General features: G+C 40.7%; 1 protein-coding gene across 2 annotated transcripts in view; it reads left to right on the forward strand.

Moving 5' to 3' along the window:
• The window catches only part of usp47 (ubiquitin specific peptidase 47), a 36,296-nt gene extending 21,433 nt beyond the window's left edge, over positions 1-14,863 (forward strand). For both annotated transcript variants that reach the window (XM_063013176.1, XM_063013177.1), the window contains 11 exons: positions 145-260; positions 827-946; positions 1,290-2,001; positions 8,432-8,607; positions 8,698-8,778; positions 9,132-9,247; positions 9,606-9,724; positions 9,817-9,947; positions 10,503-10,550; positions 11,461-11,591; positions 13,400-14,863. In XM_063013176.1, the coding sequence (XP_062869246.1) occupies positions 145-260; positions 827-946; positions 1,290-2,001; positions 8,432-8,607; positions 8,698-8,778; positions 9,132-9,247; positions 9,606-9,724; positions 9,817-9,947; positions 10,503-10,550; positions 11,461-11,591; positions 13,400-13,574 (1,925 nt within the window). In that variant the 3' untranslated portion in view covers positions 13,575-14,863. The remainder of the gene's footprint in view (positions 1-144; positions 261-826; positions 947-1,289; positions 2,002-8,431; positions 8,608-8,697; positions 8,779-9,131; positions 9,248-9,605; positions 9,725-9,816; positions 9,948-10,502; positions 10,551-11,460; positions 11,592-13,399) is intronic.
• Positions 14,864-22,789: the final 7,926 nt, after the last annotated feature.

Genomic DNA, 22,789 nt, shown 5'->3' on the forward strand with positions numbered 1-22,789 from the left:
TTTACTTTACCATCTGTGCCAACAAACCCTTTTCCCTTTATACCTAAAGCACTCTAAAATGTAATATAATTTTATTTAGAGTGTGTACTGTTATTTGATACTTTACCTAAATAGTGTTCAAAGACTTTAATTTTGCATCTGCAGAGGTGATGGTGAAGGTCCATGTGGTGAATCTGAAGAGTGAGACCATCGCTGCTCCTGTCAGTGTTAGGGCGTACCTTAACCAGACCATTACAGAGTTCAAGCAACTCATTGCACAAGTACGTTCTCTCCTTTGATCTTTCTGTTCACACTTGCACTACAGATTACATATTACATTAATATTAAATAAATATACATATTTATAATGTTAAACTTTGGTGCATATAATTGGATAAGTACATAATATAGTCATATTCTATTGCCCTGTCGTATCTCTCCTTTACTGCTGCAGACCCCTACCCTGAATAAGGAGGGCCACATATAACACGCGCCCCCTTCAACACTTCTGTTCACTTGCAAGAGGCGGGTTCACACAGAGAACAGTATCGCCCAAGTAGAATCACACACTGATCTCTGTTATTCACCATCTCTGTCCAGATGCTTTCAACCACTCAGCTAAGGCAGTTATGGCAGCAGTAATGAGAAATCCCTTTGACCTGCCCACCCTCAGACATAGCCAATCGTGTCTGGGTAGGCACCTGGTTCGACTGATAGCAGAGCTGAGATTCGAACCTAAGATCGAAACGTTTATTATTAGAAAACCCACCGTTAACATATGAAAAAGAAAAAAGGGACAGTTGCAAAAATGTCAGCCATATTTAGTTCATATGTTTGTACCTTTTAGGCCACCGTACTATCTGCAGAAACTATGCGTGTCGTCCTGGAGCGCTGCTATAATGACCTCCGGCTTCTGTATGTTCCCAACAAGACATTGAAAGCGGAGGGTTTCTTCAGGAGTAACAAGGTTTGGTGTTATGCATTAAGTCAGAATACTAAACAACACTATATGGGTAAAAGTATGTGCCAGACCTTCTTGTCCAATATCGTTGCTTGACCTTAAAAATGTTTTCTTGATTGAATAGGCAAAACCTTCCACAGGCAAAACTCTACAATTTTTTCCCAAAGCCTCCCTAGTAGAGTGGGGGCTGTTGTATTTACATTGCAAGTGGTGGGCAGCTGTATATTAATGCTCATGGTTTTGAACTGGAGTGTACAGAAAGCTCACGTTCAGGTGTCCACATACTTTTGACCATATTGTTCATATTTGTTTTAAGATGTCCGTACTACATGATTTTATCTTCCTTCAGGTTTTTGTGGAGAGTTCGGATTCACCAGACCATCAGGTCACATTCACTGACTCGCTCTTGTGGAAGCTCCTGGACCGCCACGGCAACACAATCAGACTTTTTGTGTCGCTCCCAGAGGAGTCTCTAGGCCACAGAACTAGCTACCCCAAAGCGAGCAATGACTCTGAGGACTCTTTCGAGGGGGCTAAAGGTGGCAACCAGTGTGTAGAGGCGATCCTGGAGGAGAGCACGGAGAAGCTGAAGAACATTTCTCTCCAGCAGCAGCAGAAGCAGCAACAGAAGCAGACCCAGACCTCCAGCATCAGCGAGAGCCAGAAAAGTTCCGACCACAGTGACTTTGAGCACCTGGATTTCCCGCAGCCCGAGAACCAGCTGGCTTCAGAGGAACGGTCCGATTCAGACGCCAACAATGACCGCAGCACCAGCTCGGTGGACTCGGATATCCTGAGTTCAAGCCACAGCAGTGACACGCTGTGCAACGCCGACAGCGCACCACTGCCACTAGCCAATGGCCTCGACTCGCACAGCATCACCAGCAGCCGTCGCTCCAAAGCACACGAGGGCAAGAAGGAGACGTGGGACACAGCAGAGGAGGACTCTGGTACAGACAGCGAGTATGATGAGAACGGCAAGAGCAAAGCACAGACACAATACCTGTACTTCAAAGCAGAAACGTACTCGCAGGAGGATGCCTCAGGGGATGCACAGAAATGTAAGGATATTATCCTGTGTTGCTTTTAAGTTGGTGGGGTGATTTGGCCAAAAATCTTAACGTCTTTACACTCAAATAATAATAATAATAATAATACATTTTATTTATATAGCGCTTTTCAAGATACTCAAAGACGCTTTACATAAGACAAATAATCAAAACAAATACGTACATACACCATACAAATCATAGTACAAAATCAAAATAGTACATCAACATCAAGAATAATTAAGATAAAAACAAAGAGAGCAGCATAAGACAGTTCATTAAAAATTAGCTAAATTATGAGAGAGAACAACAAATATAGAACAATTTCTTAAAATTAGACAGAAACAGGACAGATTTACATGCAATCAGGAAACTGAAAACTTTACAAGTTTTAGGATCTAGGACTTCACATTTCTGTCGTGATCTAAGTATAAAAACTATTAAAAAGAATAGCAAAAATAAAAGCATTTATTTTGTGTTGTTACAAGTTAAATGCCACTCTGAATAGATGAGTTTTGAGAAGTGACTTGAATTTGGACAGGTCAGGACAATCTCGTAGGTGTTTGGGGAGAGCATTCCATAAAGATGGAGCAGCTATGGAAAAGGCCCTGTCACCCCAGGTCCGGTGCTTGGTCCTAGAGGGTATGGACAGTAGGTTAGCCTCAGAAGAGCGAAGGCTACGGGAGGGAATGTGCTGATGGAGCAGGTCGGTGAGGTAGGATGGGGCCTGATTATGGAGAGCTTTGTGAGTGAATAGAAGAATTTTGAATTGAATGCGTTGAGCAACGGGAAGCCAATGAAGTTTTTGTAGAACAGGTGTAATATGATCACGGGAGCGAGTATGAGTAAGGAGGCGAGCAGCTGAATTCTGGATATACTGAAGTTTTTTTAGGATTTTGTTAGATGTACCATAAAGGATGCTATTGCAATAATCAATTCTGGATGTAATAAAAGCATGAATCAAGGTTTCGGCGGCAGAAAAGGAGAGTGATGGACGTAGACGTGCTATGTTTTTTAGATGAAAGAAAGCAGTTTTGGTGATGTGATTTACATGGCGGTCAAAAGAGAGGTTGCTATCAAAAATTACACCAAGATTTCGGATGTTAGAAGACGGAGACAAAGTGTCATTATCAATGGTAATTTGAAAATTTTTTGTGGTTTTTGCCAGGGTTGTAGGACCTACGATGATCATATCTGATTTTTCACAGTTTAATTTGAGGAAATTAGCTTTCATCCACAATTTCATTTCAGTGATGCAATTTGTCAGAGTGGAGTGAAGTTCAGTATTAATGGATTTGGAGGAGATGTAAAGCTGAATATCATCAGCATAGCAGTGGAAATGTAAACCATGCCGACGTATGATGTCACCAAGGGGGAGCATATAAAGAATAAACAAAAGGGGACCTAACACTGAGCCTTGGGGAACGCCTTGGGACAGTGGAGCAATGGCAGAACTACAATTGTTGATATTAACAAACTGTTGTCTGTTTATGAGATATGACCTTAACCACAAAAGGGCAGTACCAGTGATGTTGACAGAGGATTCAAGGCGGGACAGAAGAATGGAGTGATTAATGGTGTCAAAAGCTGCAGTAAGATCAAGGAGGACGAGAATATTAATTTGTCCAGAGTCTGAGGAAAGAAGAAGGTCATTTGTGACTTTGAGGAGGGCTGACTCAGTGCTGTGCTGGGGGCGGAAACCAGACTGAAATGATTCAAATAGATTATTGGAATTTAGGTGATCTTTGAGCTGTGAGGCAACAACACGTTCCAGTATTTTCGACAGAAATGGAAGATTGGAAATGGGCCGAAAGTTACTCATAATGTTAGAGTCAAGTCCAGGTTTTTTAAGTATGGGAGTAACAGCAGCCAATTTGAGTGATTGAGGGACTGAGCCAGAACTAAGAGAGGAATTGATTATCTCTGTGATAAGTGATGAGATAACTGGAAAACAACCCTTAACAAGTTTTGATGGAGCAGGATCCAAAACACAAGTGGAGCTTCGCATCCCTGTTAAGATCTCAGATAGGTCCAAAAGAGACACAGGTGAGAACTGAGACAGAGGCTGGGTAATAAATTGAGATGAGATAGGCGGAGAAACAGAGATGACAGGGGAAACTGTCAGAAAATTGTGGATATTCTCAACTTTTGTTTGAAAAAATGAGAGGTAAGAGTTACACTTGTCAACTGTAAAGGAATTGGTAGTATTGTCAATTGGTTTGAGAAGTTTATTTATTGTGGAAAAGAGAGTCTTAGGATTTGTTGATCCAGCATGTATGAGTTCGGAATAGTAAGTGGATCGGGCTGCCGTAAGAGCGTCTTTGTAATGTTGAAGATAATCAGAATAAATCTGATAATGTACTGTTAGACCGGTTTTCTTATAAAGTCTTTCAAGCTGGCGTTTACGGGATTTCATTTGGTGAAGCTCAATTGTGTACCATGGTGCGGAATGACTAAATGAAACAAATTTGGTTCTCAAAGGAGCCAGCTCATCAAGACATGAGGCGAGTATGTCATTATAGTAATCGACAAGGTCAGATGAATTACTAGACAGTACAGGACAGACAGACATCTTTTTAACAAGAGAATCTGAGAAAGCAGAGGGAGAGATATATTGAAGATTCCTGAAGGATATTTTACGTTTAGCTCTAGTGATGGGCCTAGTGACCTCAATGTCCATGATGATTGTCAAATGATCAGAGACAGTAAGGTCATGGCTGGACGGCTGATGAACTAGGACACCAGTAGAGCAGACAAGGTCAAGAGTATGACCTTTTTTATGAGTTGGAAAATGTATATGTTGTGTGAAATTAAAACACTGTAACAATTCCAAAAATTCCCTGGCAAATTTACAGTTGTTGTCATCAATATGGATGTTAAAATCACCCATAAGCAGTACAGAGGATGAGAGGGCACTAAGCTGGGTTAAAAAATCTGAAAAATCAGAGAGAAAGGAAGCGTTTGGCTTTGGCGGACGATAAACTACAGCAGTGACCAGAGGAGTAGGCCCTGACAACTTGAAAGCCAGGTGTTCAAAAGAAAGAGCAGCAGGAAAAGACAAAGTGGTTATTTTAATATCATCCCTATAGACTGCAGCAACACCACCACCTCGCCCTTCCATACGAGGTTCATCAATATACGAGTATCCCATTGGCGTGGTCTGATTTAACGTAAAATAATCCAAGGGTTTATGCCAAGTTTCAGTGAGACAGAAAAAGTCTAGTTCACTGTCAGATATAAATTCACTAAGTACAGTACTTTTTGTGTTGAGTGAACGAACATTAAGCAATGCCATTTTCAAGTGGTATTGTTGTGTAGTTGGCTGTGATGAACGAGGAAGAGAACGGAGATTTGCTAAGTCCACTCCGCGTTTCCCATCCCACTCCGTGGACAGCGTTGTCATGGAGACTACACCGCTACTGGTGTGCAAGGCAGCAGCGCTCTGATGACGTGTTTGCGGAGCGACAGTGCGCACGGCTGACCAGAAGGATGGAATAGCGTTACCGTTTCGAAGATAAACAAGCTTTCTCCGGGAGCCCCTGTGAATATAACGAGGCCGGCGAAGGAGTCCAAGCTGTTTGATGACTGAAATACACGATGGAGTAGTGCAATTGTTGAACTTCCTCAGCTGGTCAACGGAATAGTTCAACATCGTGCCGATCCCAGGAAAACTCATCCACCGTTCACCACCGGCCGCAGACGCGATGTACAGTAGAAAGAACAAAAAGTATCAAAAGCACAAATAAAAGTATCAAAAGTAACATAAAAGAAATAGATCCACAAGGTGTGTAAAAAGATGAAAACGAAAAACGATAAAAATACAATAAAATACGGTAAAATACGGTAACGGTAGCGGCAGCCAAATGCGCCAGCGTCCACCATCACCATGGCAACTATACTGTTATATGTTATAAATAACATTTTATTAGGTTCAAATACCCAGTATGTACATTAATTAGCTTTTTTATGAGCTATACCTAACACACATGCACGTATTTTGAGTAGGGAGGGCTACAGACAGAAGTTGTTTACCAACAATTAATTAAAAGAAACCTTATAGATTCAGGATAATGGTCCACCAACCAAGCAATATCTGCTCAGTTGGGGTCCTGTAGGGGTTTCTTCTTTCTACAGTAAGTCGTTGTATGGTGGGTGTGACTAATAAAATGGCCAATTAATTTACATAAATTTTTTACATATCTGGCAGCATATAATTTAGACACATGTTAGTAACAGTTGTCCCTCAAACACCTGAACCTAATAAATGGAAGGGGTGGCCACATCACATTCGTTTGGTCATGTAGTGTACAAGACATGTGCAAACTTTGGCGAACGTGGTTTAATAGGACATGCTGTGTTAATGAGCAGTTCAGAGACAAAACAAGTTAATGGACCCGAGTTGCATCCTCTCTGGAAAAAGCATGCTGGGATAATTATTTCATAATACTAAACTCTGGACATGTGGCTGTACAGTGGGGCCAAAAAGTATTTAGTCAGCCACTGATTGTGCAAGTTCTCCTACTTAGAAAGATGAGAGAGGTCTGTAATTTTCATCATAGCTACACTTCAACTATGAGAGACAAAATTAGAAAAAAAAAATCCAGGAAATCACATTGTAGGATTTGTAAAGAATTTATTTGTAAATTATGGTGGAAAATAAGTATTTGGTCAATAACAAAAGTTCAACTCAATACTTTGTAACATAACCTTTGTTGGCAATGACAGAGAACAAACGTTTCCTGTAAGTCTTCACCAGGTTTGCACACACTGTAGCTGGTATTTTGGCCCATTCCTCCATGCAGATCTCCTCTAGAGCAGTGATGTTTTGGGGCTGTCGCTGGGCAACACGGACTCCACAAATTTTCTATGGGGTTGAGGTCTGGAGACTGGCTAGGCCACTCCAGGACCTTGAAATGCTTTATACGGAGCCACTCCTTCGTTGCCCGAGCGGTGTGTTTGGGATCATTGTCATGCTGGAAGACCCAGCCACGTTCCATCTTCAATGCGCTCACTGATGGAAGGAGGTTTTGGCTTAAAATCTCACGATACACGGCCCCGTTCATTCTTCCCTTAACACGGATCAGTCGTCCTGTCCCAAAGCATGATGTTTCCACCCCCATGCTTCACAGTAGGTATGGTGTTCTTGGGTTTTTCTTCTTCCTCCAAACACAAGTTGAGTTTTTACCAAAAAGTTCCATTTTGGTTTCATCTGACCACATGATATTCTCCCAATCCTCTTCTGGATCATCCATATGCTCTCTGACAAACTTCAGATGGGCCTGGACACGTACTGGCTTAAGCAGGGGGACACGCCTGGCACTGCAGGATTTGAGTTCCTCTCTGCGTAGTGTGTTACTGATGGTAGCCTTTGTTACTTTGGTCCCAGCTCTCTGCAGGTCATTCATCAGGTCCCTCTGTGTAGTTCTGGGATTTTTGCTCACCGTTCTCATGATCATTTTGACCCCACGGGATGAGATCTTGACCCCAAGGGAGATTATCAATGGTCTTGTATGTCTTCCATTTTCTTACAATTGCTCCTACAGTTGATTTATTCACACCAACCTGCTTGCCTCCTCCTACTTCATTATGCAACATACATTTTCAATATGGGATGCACACTCTTCAGTCTGGACGCACTCTTGTGTCTACAAAGCTCTGCTATTGTAGTGAATGTGGAATGAGGCCTGGCATTGTTTTGCTAAAACAACCGTGGACTTCCCTGGAAAAGCTATGCCCTTGATGGCAGCATACGTCTCAATTCCATTAAACTTCTCTAAGGCAGTCATACTTTCTGGTTTGCACTTTTCACTGATAACAATTTGGTTGTCATTTTCATCTTTGGCCTGAATGTCAATTTTTCCCCAAAAACAAACCTAGGTGTGACTATAGCACACATTTCCACCGTCTTGTGATCCATCTGAGATACGATTTGCACCCAGAGAACCAGTTGGCATTTCTGTTTGAAATTTACAGTCTTTATTTTTGTAAGGTTGCGTTTCTTGATGCAGCGGTAGATTGTGTTTAGTGACAACGGTTTTCAAAAATACCCTAAAGCCTCGGGGGCTTTATTTATCACATTGCCACAGCTGTTTGTCATGCAATGCTGTCTGAGGACTCAGGTCACGCACATGTAAACTGGTTTCTGGCCTTATCCTACATGGACTGAGATTATTCTGGACTCCCTAAACTGTTGACAATTTTTTGTACAGTAGATGGTAAAACACCTCAATTATTACAATCTTGCACTGTGAAATGTTCTTTTTGAACTGATTGACAATTCTATCACAAAGTCTGGCTTAAACTGATGAGCCACTTCCGTCTTTGCTTGCAAAGACTGAGCCACTGGGGGCTAAAAAATTCCATTTCCAGTCCAGTTTTTTATGATAGTTCTGTATATAATTGTCATGTAAGCCTGTCTGAAGTGTTTTGTTCATATTTCCAGGTTTACTTGTACATGTCGATAAAAGGATCACACTGGCAGCGTTCAAGCAAAACCTGGAGCCGTTTGTCGGAGTCCCCTCTACCCAGTTTAAAGTGTTCCGGGTCTACGCCAACAACCAGGAATTTGAGAGTGTGCGACTCAACGAGACACTCTCTTCTTTCTCTGATGATAACAAGGTATTTTTTCTTGGCTAGGAGTGTTGTTTTAGCATTTGGATCTAAGGTTTTTGCTGTGTTTTAATGTTTTTGCTTTTTTGTGTGTAACAGATTACCATTCGGTTAGGAAGAGCACTGAAGAAAGGTGAATACAGGGTGAAAGTGTACCAGCTGCTTGTCAATGACCCAGAGGTGAGCAAAACCATCAGCATCTTTACACACCCTGATAGAAATGCAACTGTACATGTTCTTAAGCATGGTTTCAGCACAGTAGATTTTTCAATAAAAGAGGTTTCAGCAGTAGTGGGCTATAGTAACAGACCACGGCACCACCTGCCATCATTGCAAATCTACTACACCAGCCAACTACAGCCTAGAGTTTGAGCTTTTAAGTTTGAGTCATACCAATACCCCCGATCTGGTTGCATTTCTTTGTAGGGCTGTATATCAGTTTCATTTCATATTCAAATACAAACATAAAGCAAACGCTGTACGGGGGGTTATTGGTATTTGCTGATGTTTACATGCTCTGTGTTCTTTCCTAGCCCTGTAAGTTTCTACTGGATACTGTGTTTGCTAAGGGCATGACGGTAAGACAATCCAAGGAGGAATTATTGCCCCAGCTCAGAGACCAGTGCAAGCTGGAGCCCAGCATAGACAGGTGAGCATCCGAATGCGTAAGGTGTTTATTTCTAGATATGGTATACATAAATCACTTAATCGACAATGACCAGAAGGTTCTAAAAAGCTGCCATCTAAAATATGAAGAACCATTGTGCGACCAGAGTGCCACCATTTTTATTAATAAAGTATATTTCATTTTGTGGTAAATGTTTTGTGGGTCATAGTTAAAGTCATGGACATAATGTAGGTCGCTTTAAAAAAAAAAAAAAAAACCCAGATCTAGATTATTGCAATTTTAATGGCTGATGGCACATAGGATGCTCACTAGTAGCATGATGCATTTGATTGAACCCACACAAAATACTAAAAAACTTAATCCACTGGTGCTTGTCTAGGATTCGACTCAGGAAAAAGACCTGGAAAAATCCCGGCACAGTGTTTCTGGATTATCACGTTTATGAAGAGGACATCAATATCTCTAGTAACTGGGAGGTCTTCCTTGAGATTCTTGAAGGTAAGAATTTTATTATTATGATTCTTTCTGGCTAAACAACTGAACCTTGCCAGGTAAATGCAGTCATCATGATGATTGTGCCTGTGTTGCAGAACCGGAGCAGATGAAATCCATGTCTCAGTTGGCAGTGCTGACGCGTCGTTGGTGTCCGACTCAGATGAAGCTGGAACCTTTTCGGGAGGTGGTGCTTGAAAGCAGCACTGTAGACGAGCTCAAAGAAAAGGTGACCACAGGATTTTCCTTTGAAATGAAAACTAGACGTCCACTTTTAAGTGACGTGACATTTTTGCAACTGTTGTTTTTTGTTTTTCGTTTAATGGAACAATTTCTTTTCAAGTTAAAATCTGCTGGGCCAAAAATAGAAACTATATGGCAAAATTTATTTAAACATCTGACCATTTGGACCATTCCAAAACCTTGGGCATTAATATGAAGCTGTGGACAGGGCTCCATGAAGGCCATTGGGATTCCTCCACTAACCTTGTCAAAGCATGTCTTTATGAACCTAGCTTTGTGCATGAGGGAAGAGGAACCAGCTTTCCTAAAACTAATTTAGAATCATAGCATTTATTGTTTTGAAGTGATTGATTAGTTATACACTTGTAATCAATGGGTGTGGCTGAAACATGTGAAATCAATAAATAATAGGGGCGTCTGTCTACATGGATGTAAAATTTCCACACCTCTTGATAAAGCTTACACGTACGGAATTAAATACAGTGATTATAAACCCAACTATCTTATTTTTCTTAATTCTAATGTTTTTGTTTTTCTGTAGCTTGCCGAAATCAGTGGAATTCCGCTTGAGAACTTGGAGTTTGCCAAGGTATGAAATCTTGCTAACTGTAGTACATTGCTCATGTAATTAATGTCTTAAGTGTCTCTAAAATTAGATGCTATGACAGATCAGCACTAGAGTTATTATTTGTAATGTATTGTAGTGTAATTTATTGGGCAGCACGGTGGCTCAGTGGGTAGCACTGTCGCCTCACAGCAAGAAGGTCCTGTGTTCGATCCCCGGTCGGGGTGGTCCGGGTCCTTTCTGTGTGAAGTTTGCATGTTCTCCCTGTGTCTGAGTGGGTTTCCTCCAGGTGCTCTGGTTTCCTCCCACAGTCCAAAGACATACAAGTGAGGTGAATTAGAGATACTAAATTGTTCATGACTGTTTGGCATTAAAACTTGTGAACTGATTAATCATGTGTGATGAGTAACTATCGTTTCTGTCTTTAATGTAACCAAGGTGTGTAAAACATGACATTAAAATTCTAATAAATAAATGTATTTATTAGCTATGATGTGATTGAGTGTTAATAACATCAGTGTATAACACACTAAATCATCAGCACTGGATTTCAGAATGCATTCACATGATAAACGTTTTGTGCTTCGTTCACCTTAAGTCAGGGTGCGTATTGCCACCTTTCACATGATGTGTGGCAAACCTGGCCTAGTTTACTAGTTGCCATGCTGCATTTCAGGATTTTGGATTTTGTAAAACCATGACAATCAGATTCTTTTGACTAGGTCATATAAACAGTTTGTGTTATTGGTGGTGCTTTGAAAAGGTCAGAGTGCCAAATTTATGCTGTGCATGACAATGTATGTAGTACAAAATGTAGCAAGGTGAGCGGCACCGCCTTAGTCCTTAAGGAAACAATGGCACAGCTAGCGGAAAATCAGTTCATTGAATGCACCATATAGTCATCATATTGTGTATCTCCACTATTCACCTTTAGGGACGAGGAACATTTCCTTGCGATATATCTGTGTTGGAGATCCATCAGGATCTGGACTGGAATCCTAAAGTTTCTACACTTAACGTCTGGCCTCTGTACATCTGCGATGATGGTGCAGTGGTCTTCTACAGGTAATGTTTAACCACTTATGAATGTTTATGTTTTAGGGGCATGATTTAATTATACGATGATATACAATGATTACTCTGTGTATTTCCATAACTGTTAGTGGGACAATTTTTTTCTTAGATTTTTCCAATTAACAATTTCCGGGACTAAACAAACAAAAATAAACATTTGATAAAATACAGTCTGCTTAATTAAGAAATCTCAAACGCTTGACATGACAATTAACTTTGTGTGTTTTAAGTGGGCTCTGATGCTACTGCTAGATCCCTGATCAGTATTTCTTTTAATGGCATTTTAAAATGTATGGTATTAACATCCACTTGTTACATAGTTGCTACATGTGTTGTGCTCTTAGAAAGTTTTGTGTCTTTAATTTGTATTTATATTTGCAATTCAGTGTAACACAGTCATAATTTTGATATTTCAACTAAAATAATACTAATAAACACTAACCATATTTAGTTAAACACTTCCAGTGTACATAATTCCAGTTATGTATGTATGTAAAGAATACACCAAGAAGGACGAATGGACCAAGTTATATACACAAGATGTAGAATATGTCATACAAAAATCACTGACCAGTACTTAATAAAAGGAGACAATCCCCCAACATGTGAAAGATGCCAAACACGGCTCACAATAAAACATATTCTAATCGAATGCCCCAAATACACCAAGAGAGAAAACAGCTACACATACCTGGAACTGTTAAAGAAACAAAGAAGAAAACACAAAGAATCAAACAAGAAAACACAAAAACAATCCTAAACCTCCTTGCAGGAACAGAAATGAAAACAAAAATATAAATGGACAAATTGAAACAAGGAAAATGATGAAAAGATAAATAACACAATCAAGTGTATAAAGTGGTGTAAAAATTTTTTATAAATAATAAATAAATGTATGTATATAATTTTTCTCAAATTTCTTTTAATTACAATGCAATGTGCTGCTTGTTTAGCCTACTTTACATTGCTGAGAAGCAAGTAATTCTATTAAAGTGATGTTTTAACTTAACATAGCTGGCAGTAATAGACACCATGTGGCCAAAAGTAGGTAACACCCCTTCTCTAATAATAAAGTTCAGGTGTTTCAGACACTCATTGCTAAAATTGTGTAAAATCAATTATATGAAATAAATTATATGCTTTGTGGCATCATGAGAGGCTCTTTTTTTTTTTTTTTTTTTTTTTTTTTTGATTATGTGGCAGGTTTTCTTTTTTTTAACATAACAAGGGTGGCACGGTGGCTCAGTGGGTAGCACTGTCGCCTCACAGCAAGAAGGGTTCTGGGTTGGATCCCCAGGTGGGGTGGTCTGGGTCCTTTCTGTGGAGTTTGCATGTTCCTCCGGGAACTCTGGTTTCTTCCCACAGTCCAAAGACATGCAGTCAGGCTAATTGGAGATACAAAATTGTCCATGACTGTGTTTGACATTAAACTTGTGAAGTGATGAATCTTGTGTAACGAGTAACTACCGTTTCTCTCATGAATGTAACCAAAGTGTGTAAAACATGATGTTAAAATCCAAATAAATAAATTAACATAATGTGCTTTGGGCTCATTAAGTACAAATTCCTATAAACTCACTCAAATCTTGTTGAATGCTTTCCCAGATAAGTGAATACTGAATTGGGCAAATCCATATTAATGACCATGATTTTGAAATGGGATGTACAACAAGCTTGGTCAAGTGTCCACATACTTTTGGCTATATAGTGTATAAAGAATATTTTGCTGAAACCTTGGTTTGAGAGTCTACTTTACCTTTGCACACTCTGCTAATCACATTGTTTCTTTCCTAATACAGGGACAGCACTGAAGAACCCAAGGAGCTGTCTGAGGAAGAGCGCAATGAACTAATGAAGAAAGAAAGCAGTCGTCTGTTGAAGACGGGTCATCGGGTCAGTTATTCACCCCGCAAAGAGAAAGCCCTCAAGATCTACCTAGATGGAGGACCTTCTAAAGACCCGGGCCAGGACTGAGACTGGCCCTCGATGCGCTATTAACTTTTTGTTTTTTTTTAAAGAGCCGGCCTCCAATGCCTCACCAAGGGCCCTTTATGGCCTTGAAGCCATCGTCTAATCCAAGGTCAGCAGTGCTGTACGGGCACCGGCGTTTTCTTTGAGCTCAGCGGGGGTATTGCGAGGCTACGAATAATCACTAGAGTTTATTGTACTGTAAAGTTTAAAGGGAAGTGCAAAAGCTATTTCGAATGAACGGACATCCAGTACTATTCGGACTAATCGAAAAAGGTGCGTCTTTACAGAGATGGATGCTTTGGTAGAGTGGAGGACTCCATTCGGGAGTGATTCGGATCCTTCTCTGGCTCAGACGTCCTTGTTTATTTCTCACTGTACGTTTGCGTCACTGAGTTGCGATCGAGTCCATCACGCTATGTGCGCAAATCCACAGAGACAAGTCCCTGGTCCAATGTTGTCCTCCATGTTTTTTGAGTTTCTCCAATATCTGGTGGTTTTCAGTTCAAAATGCTACTTGTTTAATAAATCAAATGTTTCTCTACTGGCTTAGGAGGCCCCGTCCTGGCCTTTTCCCAGAGTGCTTCCCTGCACGTACGGGCCTGATGGTGACTGATAAAGCTCTGCCTATTGTACAGGGAGCCCTGTGTCCTGTTCTATAAAATTCCCTGTCCGTCCTCATTCGGGGCTACTGACTCTGGTACATTTTTAGTCTGCCTTTAAGACTGGGGAATATGAATCAAGTAGAATGCTATGTTTACCTGTTTATTTCCTGTTGTAAATTATCCCCCCTCCCCCAATTAATGATGCTAGGTCTTGAGACTGACTTATGGCACACATTTTAAGTTCTTTCTTCAGTACTCAGTTTTTTTGTCCTGTTTTTAATTCTGCACATGAACAGAGCCTTTGAGAGTTTGGTTCAGGCCTGGTTTCTGTGTAGAGATGCTAACCGCTGCTGTTTTTGCATAGACTGAGAGCCTATAGAGCTGGGTTGCTGGATGACCAGACACCGTTTGGTGATTTTTCTTTGTTTTTTTTTTCCCCGACTCACCTGCTCCAACCAGTTATGATCTGGTGAGGTGTCTGTGGGATGTCACCAAACTTGGTTGGACTGGAGTTGTGCACCTTTGCTTTGGAGCTGTACTGCAGGAGCAGTGGTCTGGGTCACTGCACCACTAAGCCAGTCCGAACTGTTGGGGGTTATTGTGGGCTCCTAATGCTGCCACAAGCTCACAAGTTCACCGTAGACTTGCCAATATAAAAATAATAATAATAATAAAAAAGAATCAGTTTCAGTCTGTTTACTCTGTTCATCAAAGGTTTGCAAAAACTTGTATGGGACATTTACAAAATAGAACCACAAATAGAAAGCTACGGTCAGTACTTGTATACTTTAAAGGTTTATCTACAGGTCCTTCTCAAAAAATTAGCATATTGTGATAAAGTTCATTATTTTCCATAATGTAATGATAAAAATTAAACTTTCATATATTTTAGATTCATTGCACACCAACTGAAATATTTCAGGTCTTTTATTGTTTTAATACTGATGATTTTGGCATACAGCTCATGAAAACCCAAAATTCCTATCTCAAAAAATTAGCATATCATGAAAAGGTTCTCTAAACGAGCTATTAACCTAATCATCTGAATCAACGAATTAACTCTAAACACCTGCAAAAGATTCCTGAGGCTTTTAAAAACTCCCAGCCTGGTTCATTACTCAAAACTGCAATCATGGGTAAGACTGCCGACCTGACTGCTGTCCAGAAGGCCATCATTGACACCCTCAAGCAAGAGGGTAAGACACAGAAAGAAATTTCTGAACGAATAGGCTGTTCCCAGAGTGCTGTATCAAGGCACCTCAGTGGGAAGTCTGTGGGAAGGAAAAAGTGTGGCAGAAAACGCTGCACAACGAGAAGAGGTGACCGGACCCTGAGGAAGATTGTGGAGAAGGGCCGATTCCAGACCTTGGGGGACCTGCGGAAGCAGTGGACTGAGTCTGGAGTAGAAACATCCAGAGCCACCGTGCACAGGCGTGTGCAGGAAATGGGCTACAGGTGCCGCATTCCCCAGGTCAAGCCACTTTTGAACCAGAAACAGCAGCACTGGACTGTTGCTCAGTGGTCCAAAGTACTGTTTTCGGATGAAAGCAAATTTTGCATGTCATTCGGAAATCAAGGTGCCAGAGTCTGGAGGAAGACTGGGGAGAAGGAAATGCCAAAATGCCTGAAGTCCAGTGTCAAGTACCCACAGTCAGTGATGGTCTGGGGTGCCATGTCAGCTGCTGGTGTTGGTCCACTGTGTTTTATCAAGGGCAGGGTCAATGCAGCTAGCTATCAGGAGATTTTGGAGCACTTCATGCTTCCATCTGCTGAAAAGCTTTATGGAGATGAAGATTTCATTTTTCAGCACGACCTGGCACCTGCTCACAGTGCCAAAACCACTGGTGAATGGTTTACTGACCATGGTATTACTGTGCTCAATTGGCCTGCCAACTCTCCTGACCTGAACCCCATAGAGAATCTGTGGGATATTGTGAAGAGAAAGTTGAGAGACACAAGACCCAACACTCTGGATGAGCTTAAGGCCGCTATCGAAGCATCCTGGGCCTCCATAACACCTCAGCAGTGCCACAGGCTGATTGCCTCCATGCCACGCCGCATTGAAGCAGTCATTTCTGCAAAAGGATTCCCGACCAAGTATTGAGTGCATAACTGAACATAATTATTTGAAGGTTGACTTTTTTTGTATTAAAAACACTTTTCTTTTATTGGTCGGATGAAATATGCTAATTTTTTGAGATAGGAATTTTGGGTTTTCATGAGCTGTATGCCAAAATCATCAGTATTAAAACAATAAAAGACCTGAAATATTTCAGTTGGTGTGCAATGAATCTAAAATATATGAAAGTTTAATTTTTATCATTACATTATGGAAAATAATGAACTTTATCACAATATGCTAATTTTTTGAGAAGGACCTGTATATGGTTGATGTAGCTCATAAAATGCCCAATAAATGTACATATACAGCCAAAAGTATGTAAATGCAAGACCATGAGCTTGTTGGACACGCATTCCAGAAGTACACCGATCAGCCATAACATTAAAACCACCTCCTGGTTTCTACACTCACTGTCTCTTATCAGCTCCACTTACCATATATAAACACTTTGTAGTTCTACAATTACTGTAATCCATCTGTTTCTCTACATACCTTTTTAGCCTGCTTTCACCGTGTTCTTCAATGGTCAGGACCCCCCCAGAGTAGGTATTATTTAGGTGGTGGATCATTCTCAGCACTGCAGTGACAACGACATGGTGGTGGTGTGTTAGTGTGTGTTGTGCTGGTATGAGTGGATAAGAGACAGCAGCGCTGATGGAGTTTCTGGACTGAGAATAGTCAACCAACCAAAAAAAATATATATATACAGTGGTGTTCAAAAAAATAGCAGTCCAACACCATTAACCTGATAAATCACTGTTTGTAGTAGAAGTGATATTTCTGCATAGCAAAAAATTTACTTGAAAGTGTAGTAGAGGCCGCTCAGGTGGCGCAGCGGTAAAGTACGCTAGTGCACCAGAGTTGGGTTTCTAGACACATCGTATCGAAACTCAGCTCTACCTTTCCGACTGGGTTGGGCGGCAGTATGAACAACGTTTGGCTGTTGTTCATGGGTTTAGCGGGTAGAGTCGGAGCATTAGTTCTCATAACTGGTGCAACTGCGGCCCCTGCTGGTTGACTGATGGCGCCTGCACAGGGCTGAGGAATAACATTGAGGGGAGTGTGACCCTCCGTGCGCAGTGTCTCTCGGTGTATGAACTCGGCTCGTGCGGGTGTAAAATGCAAGTCTGTACCGATTGCGTGCCGGAGGGGGCGCAATTCGGTTGAGTGGCGTCCTCAGTCAGCGGCAAGGGGTTGAACCAGTATAGAGGACATAATAATAATAATAATACATTTTATTTATATAGCGCTTTTCAAGATACTCAAAGACGCTTTACATAAGACAAATAATCAAAACAAATACGTACATACACCATACAAATCATAGTACAAAATCAAAATAGTACATCAACATCAAGAATAATTAAGATAAAAACAAAGAGAGCAGCATAAGACAGTTCATTAAAAATTAGCTAAATTATGAGAGAGAACAACAAATATAGAACAATTTCTTAAAATTAGACAGAAACAGGACAGATTTACATGCAATCAGGAAACTGAAAACTTTACAAGTTTTAGGATCTAGGACTTCACATTTCTGTCGTGATCTAAGTATAAAAACTATTAAAAAGAATAGCAAAAATAAAAGCATTTATTTCGTGTTGTTACAAGTTAAATGCCATATTGAATAGATGAGTTTTGAGAAGTGACTTGAATTTGGACAGGTCAGGACAATCTCGTAGGTGTTTGGGGAGAGCATTCCATAAAGATGGAGCAGCTATGGAAAAGGCCCTGTCACCCCAGGTCCGGTGCTTGGTCCTAGAGGGTATGGACAGTAGGTTAGCCTCAGAAGAGCGAAGGCTACGGGAGGGAATGTGCTGATGGAGCAGGTCGGTGAGGTAGGATGGGGCCTGATTATGGAGAGCTTTGTGAGTGAATAGAAGAATTTTGAATTGAATGCGTTGAGCAACGGGAAGCCAATGAAGTTTTTGTAGAACAGGTGTAATATGATCACGGGAGCGAGTATGAGTAAGGAGGCGAGCAGCTGAATTCTGGATATACTGAAGTTTTTTTAGGATTTTGTTAGATGTACCATAAAGGATGCTATTGCAATAATCAATTCTGGATGTAATAAAAGCATGAATCAAGGTTTCGGCGGCAGAAAAGGAGAGTGATGGACGTAGACGTGCTATGTTTTTTAGATGAAAGAAAGCAGTTTTGGTGATGTGATTTACATGGAGGTCAAAAGAGAGGTTGCTATCAAAAATTACACCAAGATTTCGGATGTTAGAAGACGGAGACAAAGTGTCATTATCAATGGTAATTTGAAAATTTTTTGTGGTTTTTGCCAGGGTTGTAGGACCTACGATGATCATATCTGATTTTTCACAGTTTAATTTGAGGAAATTAGCTTTCATCCACAATTTCATTTCAGTGATGCAATTTGTCAGAGTGGAGTGAAGTTCAGTATTAATGGATTTGGAGGAGATGTAAAGCTGAATATCATCAGCATAGCAGTGGAAATGTAAACCATGCCGACGTATGATGTCACCAAGGGGGAGCATATAAAGAATAAACAAAAGGGGACCTAACACTGAGCCTTGGGGAACGCCTTGGGACAGTGGAGCAATGGCAGAACTACAATTGTTGATATTAACAAACTGTTGTCTGTTTATGAGATATGACCTTAACCACAAAAGGGCAGTACCAGTGATGTTGACAGAGGATTCAAGGCGGGACAGAAGAATGGAGTGATTAATGGTGTCAAAAGCTGCAGTAAGATCAAGGAGGACGAGAATATTAATTTGTCCAGAGTCTGAGGAAAGAAGAAGGTCATTTGTGACTTTGAGGAGGGCTGACTCAGTGCTGTGCTGGGGGCGGAAACCAGACTGAAATGATTCAAATAGATTATTGGAATTTAGGTGATCTTTGAGCTGTGAGGCAACAACACGTTCCAGTATTTTCGACAGAAATGGAAGATTGGAAATGGGCCGAAAGTTACTCATAATGTTAGAGTCAAGTCCAGGTTTTTTAAGTATGGGAGTAACAGCAGCCAATTTGAGTGATTGAGGGACTGAGCCAGAACTAAGAGAGGAATTGATTATCTCTGTGATAAGTGATGAGATAACTGGAAAACAACCCTTAACAAGTTTTGATGGAGCAGGATCCAAAACACAAGTGGAGCTTCGCATCCCTGTTAAGATCTCAGATAGGTCCAAAAGAGACACAGGTGAGAACTGAGACAGAGGCTGGGTAATAAATTGAGATGAGATAGGCGGAGAAACAGAGATGACAGGGGAAACTGTCAGAAAATTGTGGATATTCTCAACTTTTGTTTGAAAAAATGAGAGGTAAGAGTTACACTTGTCAACTGTAAAGGAATTGGTAGTATTGTCAACTGGTTTGAGAAGTTTATTTATTGTGGAAAAGAGAGTCTTAGGATTTGTTGATCCAGCATGTATGAGTTCGGAATAGTAAGTGGATCGGGCTGCCGTAAGAGCGTCTTTGTAATGTTGAAGATAATCAGAATAAATCTGATAATGTACTGTTAGACCGGTTTTCTTATAAAGTCTTTCAAGCTGGCGTTTACGGGATTTCATTTGGTGAAGCTCAATTGTGTACCATGGTGCAGAATGACTAAATGAAACAAATTTGGTTCTCAAAGGAGCCAGCTCATCAAGACATGAGGCGAGTATGTCATTATAGTAATCGACAAGGTCAGATGAATTACTAGACAGTACAGGACAGACAGACATCTTTTTAACAAGAGAATCTGAGAAAGCAGAGGGAGAGATATATTGAAGATTCCTGAAGGATATTTTACGTTTAGCTCTAGTGATGGGCCTAGTGACCTCAATGTCCATGATGATTGTCAAATGATCAGAGACAGTAAGGTCATGGCTGGACGGCTGATGAACTAGGACACCAGTAGAGCAGACAAGGTCAAGAGTATGACCTTTTTTATGAGTTGGAAAATGTATATGTTGTGTGAAATTAAAACACTGTAACAATTCCAAAAATTCCCTGGCAAATTTACAGTTGTTGTCATCAATATGGATGTTAAAATCACCCATAAGCAGTACAGAGGATGAGAGGGCACTAAGCTGGGTTAAAAAATCTGAAAAGTCAGAGAGAAAGGAAGCGTTTGGCTTTGGCGGACGATAAACTACAGCAGTGACCAGAGGAGTAGGCCCTGACAACTTGAAAGCCAGGTGTTCAAAAGAAAGAGCAGCAGGAAAAGACAAAGTGGTTATTTTAATATCATCCCTATAGACTGCAGCAACACCACCACCTCGCCCTTCCATACGAGGTTCATCAATATACGAGTATCCCATTGGCGTGGTCTGATTTAACGTAAAATAATCCAAGGGTTTATGCCAAGTTTCAGTGAGACAGAAAAAGTCTAGTTCACTGTCAGATATAAATTCACTAAGTACAGTACTTTTTGTGTTGAGTGAACGAACATTAAGCAATGCCATTTTCAAGTGGTATTGTTGTGTAGTTGGCTGTGAGGAACGAGGAAGAGAACGGAGATTTGCTAAGTCCACTCCGCGTTTCCTATCCCACTCCGTGGACAGCGTTGTCATGGAGACTACACCGCTACTGGTGTGCAAGGCAGCAGCGCTCTGATGACGTGTTTGCGGAGCGACAGTGCGCACGGCTGACCAGAAGGATGGAATAGCGTTACCGTTTCGAAGATAAACAAGCTTTCTCCGGGAGCCCCTGTGAATATAACGAGGCCGGCGAAGGAGTCCAAGCTGTTTGATGACTGAAATACACGATGGAGTAGTGCAGTTGTTGAACTTCCTCAGCTGGTCAACGGAATAGTTCAACATCGTGCCGATCCCAGGAAAACTCATCCACCGTTCACCACCGGCCGCAGACGCGATGTACAGTAGAAAGAACAAAAAGTATCAAAAGCACAAATAAAAGTATCAAAAGTAACATAAAAGAAATAGATCCACAAGGTGTGTAAAAAGATGAAAACGAAAAACGATAAAAATACAATAAAATACGGTAAAATACGGGAACGGTAGCGGCAGCCAAATGCGCCAGCGTCCACCATCACCATGGCAACTCATTGCTAAGTTGTAGCATAATCATAACATAATCAGGGTAATTGGATATGACTAGAATGGGGATAAAAATTGGGGGAAAAAAGTGGGAAAAAATAGATAATAAAAAAAAAAAAAAAAAAGAAAGTGTAGTAGAGTAATGAAAACAAAACAAACCCAACAATTAGAACATGCATGCTGCTCATTATGAGTAATCGAAGCATTGATTGAAAGGTGGTTGTAATAGCAGTGAGGAGTTCAATTGGTGAAGTCATTCATTCTGCAGAAGAACGGGTGTCAATTTTGGCCCTTATTTAAGGTAGGAGGGTGGAAAATGTTGCACAGGTTGGTCATAGTGCATTTCCTTCTGAAATACTGGGTAAAATGGGTTGTTCCAGGCATTGTTCTGATGAACAGCGTACTTTGGTTAAAAAGTTGATTGTAGAGGGAAAAAACATACAGAGAAGTGCAGCAAATGATAGGCTGCTCATCTAAATGATCTCAAATACCTTGAAGTGAAAACCAAAACCTGAAAGACGCAGAAGGAAGCGTGGAACTACTGTTCAAAAGGATCGAAGAATAGCCAGAATGGCAAAGGTTCAGCCAGTGATCATCTCCAGAAAGATCAAGGAACATCTGAAGTTACCAGTGAGCACAGAAGATGATTAAGTGAAACCAATTTACCAGCAAGAACTCTTTGCAAAGTCCCGTTGTTAAGAAACAGACAAGTCCTGAATGGGTTAACATTTGCCAAGGAACACATTGACTGGTCCAAAGAGAAATGGCTTAACATTTTGTGGACTGGTGAAAGCAAAATTGTTCTTTTTGGGTCTAGTGGACGTAGACAGTATGTCAGACGACCCCTGAGCACTAAATTCAAGCCCAAGTTCACTGTGAAGACAGTAAAGCATGGTGGTACAAAATGATGATATGGGGATGTTTTTTATACCATGGTGTTACGTCTATTTATCTCATACGAGGGATCATGGATCAGTTTAAATATATCAGAACACTTGAGGAGATCATGTTGCCCTATGTCGAAAAAGAAATTTCCTTAAAATGGGTGTTTCAACATGACAATGACCCAAAACATCTTGGTTACAGACAAACAAGATTGAGGTAATAGAGTGGCCAGCCCAATCCCCTGACTTCAATCCCATAGAGAACTTGTCTTCTGACATCTGAAACATGTTTTTTTGAGGCAAAACCCAAAATTGCAGAAGAACTGTGGAACGTAGTCTGATCATCCTGGACTGGAATACCTGTTCAGAGGTGCCAGAAGTTGGTCGACTCCATGCAACACAGATCTTAGAAACAATTGTTATATTAAATATTAGTTCAGTAATTTAAAGTAAAGTGAAACCTCAAACATTTTTTCATGTTATAGATAATTTTTTTTAGTTTTTTTAAGAAAAATGCTGGCACTGCTATTTTTTTGAACAACCTAATATTAATTTTTCTTAATTTTCTGTAAAGGATGAACGCAAACTGGCTAAATTT

The sequence above is a fragment of the Trichomycterus rosablanca genome, chromosome 17 (assembly GCF_030014385.1).
Source record: "Trichomycterus rosablanca isolate fTriRos1 chromosome 17, fTriRos1.hap1, whole genome shotgun sequence".
Taxonomy (NCBI): Eukaryota; Metazoa; Chordata; class Actinopteri; order Siluriformes; family Trichomycteridae; genus Trichomycterus; species Trichomycterus rosablanca.